The 11,124-nt window shown below is 35.1% G+C and overlaps 1 protein-coding gene across 1 annotated transcript; it reads left to right on the top strand.

Annotated features, from left to right (window-relative positions):
• Nucleotides 1–8,553: 8,553 nt before the first annotated feature.
• Nucleotides 8,554–9,524, top strand: LOC129755235 (uncharacterized). The gene is made up of 4 exons (XM_055751621.1): nt 8,554–8,665; nt 8,732–8,860; nt 8,925–9,201; nt 9,273–9,524. The coding sequence occupies exons 1-4, from the start codon at nt 8,567–8,569 to the stop codon at nt 9,317–9,319; spliced, it is 552 nt and encodes a 183-aa protein (XP_055607596.1). The 5' UTR covers nt 8,554–8,566; the 3' UTR covers nt 9,320–9,524.
• Nucleotides 9,525–11,124: the final 1,600 nt, after the last annotated feature.

Below are 11,124 nucleotides of genomic sequence, written 5' to 3'. Positions count from 1 at the left end.
AACTTTTTTATTCGTTCAGGTATCACTGATCACTAAATTTTGATTCTTCTTGTTTTTCTTCATGTTCACTACTATTTTAACAAAAAATATTAAAATAATCGGGTCGGGCCTACCATGGAGCAGGGAATGCAGAACACAGGAACAGGAGAAACTTGGACCACCAGTACCATACACCCATAGAAGAGGTTGCAAAAATCCAATCCCTATTTAGCAAATCTCTATGCCGAAAATGCGTTGAAAAGGGTACTATACCAAAGATGATATGATTGGAAAAGCGCTACTGGCAGAAAGACTCGAGCTCCCAAGCCAAATGATGCATGACCGAACGAAAGTTTATTGTAATAGTCTTTCTGCTACCGCCGATTACCAAAAAACGCACTGAATTTGCAGTCTGTCATTTGGCCAGTGATTTTTTAATCGTTATGTGCCTTTGACGGAAAGGGATGAAAATGGGAGGGGATTGTGGTGGGAATGGGAAACTAGAAACTGTTTTCTACTACAGGTCGGTTTACATACAAACGCACAGGTCATCTTGTCGTCAATTGAAAACAAAGAATGGTTTTTTCAATGCCGCACAGCGCTCCCTACATCATTCGACAATATCCTTGTTGGCTGGTTGCATCCTGTTTTGTCTTGTGAAAGGATATGGAATTATTGGAAAGCTTGTTAATGCCGGTCCGGCATTGAATCTTATACCGATAATTACACCTCCAAGGAAGTTCATTATTGGAGGAGAATCTTATGTGTGGGTGTACGTTTCAAATGAGCAGTATCGTTGGGAGCAAATTGCTCCTTGATGAAGAAACCATGAACTCGGCACAAAAAAAACTTTATGAGTTAAATGCCTTAATGAAACTACTTGTAAATTAAAAAAAAAACAAGAATTAAAAAAATCAAAATTGTAAGTCTTGATTAATTTGGATACTAAACATTTACCTTGAAAAAAGATTTCCCTGCGCTAATTAAAAATTATAAAGGATACTTATCTTTGCGCAGCACTTCTCCATTAAGCGTTTGGAGTGAACAACAAAATCTTTTCTTTCATTGCTTCCGGAAGCGTGTTAAAAGTTTTTTGAGCACATGAAAATCATAATGTAAGATCTTCGACGATTCTTCAGCGAATTATTCATTTTCCTGAAACTCAATTGGCAATTTGCAGCTCGAAATGATTGCTCAGCAGAGAGCACTGCGATCAAAATGATAATGTTATGGATTCAAATGTCAAAACGTGTAGTTTTTTTTAGGTTTTATTTTTGACACTTTACCAGCATTATGGCATTCGTGTCTAAAAAAGTGTAGTGGTTTTGCAAAATATTAAAGAAAATTAAGAAATCTCTGTGTTAAATGAAAAATTTCCTGGGAATGAATCGGATTGCAAGTTTGATTTAGTTGAATCCATTTCATTGTTCAGTCTTCGTTTATTTAAGTTCTCCAAAAAAAAAAGTATTGTGCAACATCCTTAAAGTCAACCCGGAGCGAGCGAGCATGTTTCCAGTAGCACATTTATGAAGCAAGGCCAAATATCAACTGCCACGAAACCTAGAGAGAATTGTTCATAATATTTTCAATCAACTTCAACATTGATTTGTTTTTGAAAATTAACATGTTTCAAAAACAATTTTTTTAAGATGTACATCATGTTTTGAAGAAGAAATCTTTGAGTGTGAGAAAAACTTATAATAATTCGATTTCCTTAAAGAAAAAAACCTACCGAAAAATTGAAAAAAACGATATCGATAACAAATGTTAATATGAAAAATCTGTAATTTTCATTGTGTGCTGTAAAATGAGCTCCTGATTTCTTTCTGTACTATTACTATCTACAATTTTTCTAAAATAAAAAGTTTAGAAATAACTTCAACTTCTATTGCCAGAAGCCTACATTTTGAAATACTTGATTTACAACAAGTTTTTTAAGATGAAGAATTCCGTTCGGATGTGATGTCTGAGCTATCAAGCATGTTTAGAAAAGTGGTATATTTTATTCAGCTTTTATGAAAACGGGAGCCATCTTCTTTCCATTCGAAGCAACCGCTTCAAATTCCTAAGAATTTTTTTCATGGGTCATACTGTATTTACTGTACTGTAACTATCAATTTGGTAAGCATGGGGAACATTGCCAGATGCAGCCTTATGGCGATAAACTGCTCATTCGCCGACTGTTATAATTAAAGTTGTATTTTGACTGCTTTTAATCACCGATAGCAGTGCTTTAAGTGATGAAATTTGCAGATGACAAATTTGTTGCAATGGGAAGTTTTTTTTTATATGCCTAAATGTCTAATTCAAACTAAAGTGCCGTTTGTTAGATTCGGGTAGGGTTTTATTTAAATTCCAAAATTAGTAGAACTTATCTAGTCTATCTAGTGAATAAGGTCGTATATATAAGGAGCGTATATAAATAAAATCGAGTTATTGGCTGCCGACAATTGATAAACACGTATTCTACACAAGGTTCGAGCTTGCTTAGTTTGATTTAATTAATAAATTAATTTTCAAAGCATGATTTCGATTGGTTTTTGTCGACCTTGACGACGTTGGCGAATGTTAGAGTACTGTTGTTTCGGCAATCCCTGTTGGGCGCGATCTGTTAATTGGAGAGCGGCCTTCTTTCTGGCAATTCCCGCAGAACGGATGATTTTTACATGCTTGACTAACGGGGTCTGAAGAGCTGCATTTGCTGCACGAGAGCGACCTCTCGCACTTCTTTTCGGTGTGCCCGTATTTCAGGCAATTTCTACACAACAAAGGCAACGGATAATACAGTCGAATTTTTACGCGGAGAAATCCAAAATTAAAAACCTCCGGTATAACCGTCCCGTTAATTGTTAGAATCAACGTAGATGTTCCAACAATTCCAGTGGGAGTTTTTTTTGTGATCCATCGATCACATTTTGAGACGACAATTCCGAAAGAAGCTCCTTATGCTCCAATGTTTCGAATATAGTGGCTCTTTTATCTTTCTTAATCTAGTGAAGTAAGTGTTTGTTTCTTTCTTATAATTATGGATCTAGATAGCTACCAATATTTGTGAATCCGACACTCGATCCTTTTCACATTTCTTTCAGTGTAATGCATTATACAAAGGCTCTCTCCAAAACAGTGGTTCTGGCACTCGGCACATTTCACTTTTTTTTCGTTGCCAAATCAACCGTTACAAATGTAATTAAAGTGTTTGGGGAACGTTTGTCGACAGCCACGAAGACTGGATCGGGGGGAAATCGAAAACCGGAAGCCGCTGAGACGACAAAGAGAGTTGCCGGTAGTTTCAAGCGAAACCCTAACCTCTCTCTCCGAGATGCCGCAAATAAGCTGGGTATATCATCTACAACCGTGCATCGAGCCAAAAAACGAGCCGGACTATCGACTTTCAAAAAGTAGTGACTCCAAATCGCGATGATAAACAAAATGCGACGGCCAAAGCGCGATCCCGGAGGCTGTACACGACGATGCTGACGAAGTTTGACTGCGTGGTAATGGACGACGAAACCTACGTCAAAGCCGACTACAAGCAGCTTCCGGGACAGGAGTTTTATACGGCAAAAGGAAGGCGAAAGGTAGCAGATATTTTCAAGCACATGAAACTGTCAATGTTCGCGAAGAAATATCTGGTTTGGCAAGCTTGAAAAGCAGCATTTTCATAGCTTCCGGGACTGGCAACCAAGAAATTTACGTGAAAGAGTGTTTGAATAAATGTCTGCTGCCTTTCCTGAAAAAAAAACACGATTGTTCCGTACTGTTTTGGCTGGATTCGGCATCTTTCCATTGCGGTAAAAAGGCCATGGAGGAGGACAACGTGCAGGTGGTTCCCAAGGACAAGAACCCTCCCAACACGCCAGAGCTCCGCCCAATTGAGAAATACTAGGCTAAATATTGTCAAGCGGAACCCAAAGAAGACCAAAAAAACTGCTAAGGACGAGCAGCAGTTCAAGGCAAACTGGCTTTCTGCGGCGAAGAAGGTGGCTGTTGACAGGGGTTAATCGTAAGGCCCGGCAATTCGGATTTGGAAAAGCGGAAGCCTAACTGAATATTTTTCCTGAATTTTATACTAATTAAACTTGAAAAAGAAATTTAATTTGATTTTTCAAATAAACGATTTCAGCGATTTTCATGCGTTTTCCCTTGAGCAAATTTTGACCGTATCACCCTTTACTTGTCCAAAGATCCAAAGTACGATGTTGGATTAAAAAACATCCCTCAGTACAGCTACAAAAAACTACGTGCAGTATTTTTCTCCGCGCAGTTCGATCAGCTTTTCTGCGGGAATCATTGAGCCTCGTTGCTTGAACGTTTTCATCTCTTTTCAGTGGAGTCACTAACACAATTGCCATCACATTTTTTTCTGATACAACTAAACTTTTTTCACTCGGTCTTGAATTTTTCAAGAATTAAAGATAGATATAGATTGATTTTCTTTCTGTACGAACCCATTTTATTTTAAAACAAACATTCCATTATAAATATCCAACCCTTGGTCATTTGAGATCATCGGTACCCCTTCTTTCGCCATTCACCAAATTCAATTTAATTCCCAAGATCACATTTTCGTATTTTCAGAAGCTATCTTCAGTACCATAGCCATCAATCTCTATAGCTTCATTTTTCACCACAGGCAACTTTTGTTTTCTATTCTAGAAACTTACTCTCTTATATTTTCTGTACTTACATATCTCACTACCGTTCAAATTACTTTTTCGCAAACGCAAAAGACTGCTTTTTTCCCGTCGTCGCCAGGGTTCATGATTATGTGAGTCTTCGGGCATAGTGTACGACACTACAAATTGCCCCCCATTCCCCTCCCCGGCCTTGATAAATTGACCTCGTGAAAATGGTCCAATTTGTTTTGAACTTTATATTGGACTCTCATGAAATTTATCAGAGAGAGGGGCACGCAGCCAAATCGATTATCATGTTTAACCAAAATTTTATTCTTTTCAGAATATAACTTGAAATTGTTCAATGTGTCAATTTTCATATTCATTTTGTATGGGATCTCCCAGCTAAAAAAAAATTAAGTGCTTTTCGGTACCACAAATTATCCTTTTTATTTACTTTAGTCTTATCTATGATATGTTACAAATTATCCTGTTTAATGAAAAGTTGCTTGTGTTTCAAATTCGTTGAAATCCACTTAACATTTCATAAATATTTTCGTGTTGTATCGAATTATGTGTTGATTTTGTATAGGAGCCGCCTGTTTGAAAAATCATACACGTTATTTATTACTATGAATCGTTTTGCGATTTTTAAATTTTCATGTGTTCTTTAGTTCATGAACAATTAATCAAAATTCTATGAGTGCTGTCATTTTCCACGAATATTCCATGGGGCACCCGATCAAAAAAAAAAAAAGGGAGAGAACCTGCGACATAACAAATCAACTTTTTGTTTCAAATTGAGCTTATGAATCAATTTGTATGAACATTAACTGAAAATTGTTTGAGTTGTATTATATTTTGAATCCGTCGAAACCAACTGTTGATTGTTAATAATCCGAGCTTCTGTGGATTTCTACAGCAAAGACTTCCGAAATAACTCATAAGTAATTTGCTTCAAGCATACAGAATGACCAAAACTACTGTTTTTGCGACCATGCATGGAGGTGGGGGGGGGTCCAAAGTTTCGGAAAAAAGAATTGGAAGGCTGGAATGATTCCAAGGCCTACCAAATGGCTCTTAAGGTCAAATTTTAGCACATTCGTTAGATTCTAGTATGAACCACGTTGAAATTAGTAGGGTTAGTTGCCCTACTTTGAACCCTTCAAGCAGTGGTTTTTAAATAATCATGTTTTTCTCATAAATGGACGAGAGGTTTATATCTTTCAAGAAATTCATTTATAGTTCATGATATTATCTACAAGTTTTAATAAGAATTTTCAACACAAGTTTCGCCATTATTGATATCGATGATCAAAATTTCCATCTTTGAATCTACTGTTCCTATTTTGGTACTGAAATGGTACCTTTCATTGGACCTATTACTAAAATTCCTATTAAAAGTATGATTTTTCGAAAACAAATAAACAAATTCATTTAAAATGTAATAATTAATCAAATATTATCATAAAAAAGTATTACAACTTTTTAATGATTAAAAACACTAAAATTTCTGTTATGAATATTTTAAAGTTTAAAATTTTAACCCTTTCACTCCTCTTCAGCTTTATCAGCAGAACAAAAGTTGAACTTTTTTGTGTTCACTTACTTGTAGTTTATTTACGTAAAGCTGACAAAAAAATTTTAGGAATGTTCAATATTGGTTCTGAATTCAAAAAATAATAATAAAAAAAAATAAAAAATAAATAAAATTAAAAAAAAAGGTAAAAAATAAATAAAAATAAAAAAAAACATACCTCAGTTAAAAACTCGCACCTTTGTTTATTTATTTGATACTAGCTGATCCCATACGAACTCCGTTTCGCTTTCAACTTGGAATATGTCATGAAGAGTTTGTATGAAAGTCAATTGCCAAGCATTTTCCAGATGCACTTCTGAATTCATTGTCAAGTAATAATTGCAAAAATATTGGATAATCACTTTGTCTGTCGCCTGCTACTAAATTTGAAATCAGTAATCAATGCCAAAAAACCACGTATATAAGTTTCGACTGAATCATTGCATAACAACTTAATTATTGCCAAAAAGCTAAACTCCTTTCGGGGGCTCTTATATAATCTCTGATATCTGAAATCGTTTGCCTTCCCTCAAAACTCCCGTGTGCAAATTTTCAAAGCAATCCATTGTAAAATAACGTCAATATTGCTAAAAACAGTGAAAAATTAATTTATGTGGACGATCCCTTTCTTCGACCCCTGGCCAAACATTTGACATCTGCAATCGATTGCCCGTCCCTGAAAACTACCGTGTGCAAATTTTCATCCCATTCTAATGTATAATAACGACGATAATGCAAAAATATTGAAAGGTTTATATGGGCAATCCCTTTTGCCGGCCTCTTACACTAAATTTAATACCTGAAATCCATTGCTCATCTCGTAAAACTCTCGTGTACCAATTTTCGTCTGAATACGATGTATAATAACGACAATATCGTATCAACAGTGAATAGTTAATATGGACGACCCCTTTGGCCGACCCCTGATTTTAGTTTGGATAAGTGAAATCAGTTGTTTGTCCCTAACAACTCTTATGTGCAAATTTTCATCCCAATCTGAAATATAAAATCGTCAATATCACTAAGATACTGAAAATTTAATATGGACGACCCCTTTCGCCGGCCCCTTACACTGAATTTGATACCTCAAATCGATTGCACGTCACTCAAAACTATCATGTACCGATTTTCATCTGAATACGATGTATAATAACGTCAATATCGCAAAAACAGCGAACAGTTAATATGAACGACCCCTTTAGCTGACCCCTTACACACAATTTGATACCTAAAATCGATTACTCGTCTTTCAAAACACTCATGTGCAAATTTTCAACACGATCCGACAAAAAGTAACGTCAATATCGCGAAAACAATATTTGTCTTCTATGGACGACCCCCTTCAGAAGGGGTCATCCGAAAATCTGAACACATTTTTCATCATTCCTGGTCCTAATGAGCATCCATGCCAAATTTCAGCTCTCTAGCTCTTAAGACGGCTGAGTCTATAGAGGACAAACAAACAAACAAACAAACAAACAAACATACAGAAATTGCTTTTTATATATATAGGTAGATTGACACAAAGTTTTGGTGATATCAGGTCTAAAAATGGAACATAAAAGTCGAAAGTTTCCTATATTTGGACCTTCTACAAATTTAGCAGGTTTTCCATTGATTTTCATTTATTTTAGGAAAATAGGTAGTATGGTTCATATTCTTCACAGCGATACTTAGTAATTTCCTTTTAAACTTTGGCTTGGACATTTAAAACACGTGATTTTTCGTTATTTACTCTAATTTCTCTAAAAGCGGCCAACTAATTGAACGGTCTGATTTACCACCGATGAAGAGGTACATTTTTGAAAACGTTGAAAATTTTATCGGAAAGACTTTTCATGGCAAAAAGCGGTATGGTTGGATTCAGGAAGAATAGGAGATCATAGAATGTCCATAGAAGTATCTTTATTTAATGCTAGCAAAATGAATTATTTACAATTTTCGGCATTTTAGGACTAAAGTAGGCTCTAGGTCCAAAGTAGGAGCCGTCACCCTACCTTTCTGATTTTTTAACATATTTTGCTCTAGTGAATCCAAAAAAAACCAAGCATGTTCTGAGCCTCTAAAAAGTCTTTGTAGAACGGAATTAAACATTTATTATTTGCCTAGCCTAAGATAACATCATGAAAGAACCCGATTTATTGGAATATAAATACAGGTAAAATGTTTATTGCATTCTATTTGTCCATGCAATCTATAAACGCAAACGGTGATAAATCTTGCGTTGAAAAACAAATAATTACCGGTTATTAGCAGGCGTTCTAAACTTTAAATAATTATATTACAAGTGTAATGGTTTGATTGAATCAAAGGTTGTGAATAAACGTCTATACCTAATTTCATTTTGTAGAATTGAGAACAGATCATCCCACAGTATGTTCCAACTTCAACTATGGCCAGTATCATTTATAGGGTGCTTTTTCTACTTTCGATCTCAACTTCACTCTATTCGATTGTTTACACACTTGAATGTTTAACCCCGGAAGAACATGTGAGTTGTCATGCAATCAATTAAAATTTTTGGACATTTTCTGATTGGATTTTCTATGTCAAACAGGCTCAAGGAGTGAAAAAGTGCTGTCTTATACCGAATCCATTCGACGTTATCCAAACACCGGAAATGGTCGGATCAATCGAAAAGTGCGTATCGGAATTCGGAGAACTAAAAGGCGAACGGAAGAGGATGGTAATTTGACAAATTATAATTGTAAAAAAATCCGTAATTTATAAAGTATTTCTTCAATTTTTAGTGCACCTACCACTGCCAAACGTCGCTGCTGCAATTGGTGAATAAAACAGCGGTAAACAGGGCAAAATTTCTTAATATGATCAAGAGCGCCATCGTCGTCGGTGGGAAAGCCCGGGAGGAAGTGATGGCCATTGCCACCGAATGTCTAAACCAAGCTCCCATGATGGCCAGAGCGATCACGAATCACTCGTTGGGTTGCAATCCCCTGGCCTACATGCTGGACGAATGCATCATGTCCGGCCTCTACTATAACTGTCCGGATGAGTTTTGGAAGAAAGGTGAGTGTTTGTTTTTTTTTTCTAGAAGTGGGTAAATACGAATAAAAATTTTGCTTCTTAAATCATTGCAGACGAAATCTGTGACCACATCGCTGAGCGGTATGCTGTGTGCAGTTGAAATCATCTTAACAGAACGCAGCATTTTTTTACGGTCGCCATGTGATCACCATCTGCAGCTAAATTTACATTGTTTTGAAATCTGACAGATAGTGGTGCTATAAAGTAGATGGGAATTTCTTTCAATTTCAAACTATCAGAATAATATTGTACATACATTTTATTGTTTTAATTGATTTTACAAATGAAACTAGTATTCTTCAATTGATGAGAGTTCCACAATAACAACTGCAATATATAGTAATTGTTAGGTATCTATCTGTTCCTGAACTGGTTGATATTTGTTCGTATCAGGGGGAGGGGAATTGAAATTTGCGGAACAAAGCGGATGTTGATGGCTATCGGTTTTATTTCTTGCATTCAATGAGTGTTTATGTGTATATAGAGTATATGTAAATATGCACTGTTTGATAAAGTCTGAATATTTTGCTGAATTGAGAGGGTTCACTTTCCGTTGATATATGAAACTGCTCAGGTTGAGGCAAACGATTCAGGTTTTCGATAGATTGTTTTAAAGTTATGTGCAATAAGTAGGAGAGAGAGAGAGAGATAAATATTGGCGGATTTGCGTGCAGTCACAGGTTGCATCGAAACATTTTGCGTTCTCGGTTCAATTTTTGCTGTTGAACTAGTGGCCTTATTTTGCCATTTTTCTGACAAACATCAGAAAAAAACTTTGAGATATACAAGTACTCTTCAAAATGTTGTTACAAATTTCAAAAGATATGTCTAAGGGATCGCTTTTTTAAGATCGATAACATTTTACTAAAGATTTTATTTTTCAACTTTCATAGGAAGTTCCTAAGGAAAGCCGACAATGCTTCATCGTGAAAAAGATTTCCGTAATCCGGTGTAATATTGATCACTTTTTTTCAATATATTTCGATTAATTTTTTTTTTCGGATAAGGAAAATGCGGCATGTTTTATAATTTTAAAATCAATACTGGACTCCTATGAACGTAAAACATAGATGCAGAAATTTATTGGGCCTCTTTTAATTTGATTTAAAAATCGATTTAGTCTCTGTTCAGAATTTGATGCTTTGGGGTGACATTGATCAGTCTCTATTCTGACGGTTTTAACGTGTTTTTTTGATCATAAAGGATACAAAACAACCTCATAATATTTGAAAATGCTAGTTTGTCAATTTAACCTTGATTTTTAACGTTTTATTTTAAAAATTGAAAATCAAAAAACTATGATGCTGCCTACATTTAGGGGCAAAAATAACTATAATTGCTTAATAGTTTGAGCTTCAAAATAAAATGAAATTTTACCTTCACACATTCCCATAGGCCCTCACACTGTTTCCATTTTAATTTTTTCTTTAAAGTTTACGTTTTTTTAGGGTTTTTATCCATTTGTCCAATACGGGCTTACTCTTGGAAAATGTCCTTATTTTAAAAATATAAAAAAAATTCATTAAATTACTATAAAATTAGCACTATAACCGTTCATATACAGAGAAAAAAAGTTGTTCTTTCACATTAAACAACCCGTTTGCTTCTGAAAGCTTTTTGGAATCATCAGGAGAGCTGTTTGTTTGCGAGCCTTGAAAAAATAGATATTTTAAGATTGTAACGGGTTAATAAAGCAAAATATTTTCTTTGTAAGGCCAATATCAAAAATACATTGATTTAAATTAAACGACTGTAAATATTAGCATAATTCGGAACCTTAATAGTGTTAATAAAATAAATAAGCATAAAATTAAATTATTTCAATTCGAAAACGAAAACATTTCGACATTCATATTTCAAGTGCCACCCTAGACGAACAATCATCAAAACCATTAGCACGCTGTT

The sequence above is a fragment of the Uranotaenia lowii genome, chromosome 3 (genome assembly GCF_029784155.1).
Source record: "Uranotaenia lowii strain MFRU-FL chromosome 3, ASM2978415v1, whole genome shotgun sequence".
Taxonomy (NCBI): Eukaryota; Metazoa; Arthropoda; class Insecta; order Diptera; family Culicidae; genus Uranotaenia; species Uranotaenia lowii.
This window is presented reverse-complemented; position numbering and strand designations above follow the sequence as displayed.

Bases quoted from the DNA above. Each gene is read 5' to 3' on its own strand.
- LOC129755235 (XM_055751621.1), top strand. From the start codon at position 8,567: ATGGCCAGTATCATTTATAGGGTGCTTTTTCTACTTTCGATCTCAACT. The intron at 8,666-8,731 runs GTGAGTTGTCAT...TATGTCAAACAG, and splicing joins GTTTAACCCCGGAAGAACAT to GCTCAAGGAGTGAAAAAGTG. The intron at 9,202-9,272 runs GTGAGTGTTTGT...AAATCATTGCAG, and splicing joins GGATGAGTTTTGGAAGAAAG to ACGAAATCTGTGACCACATC.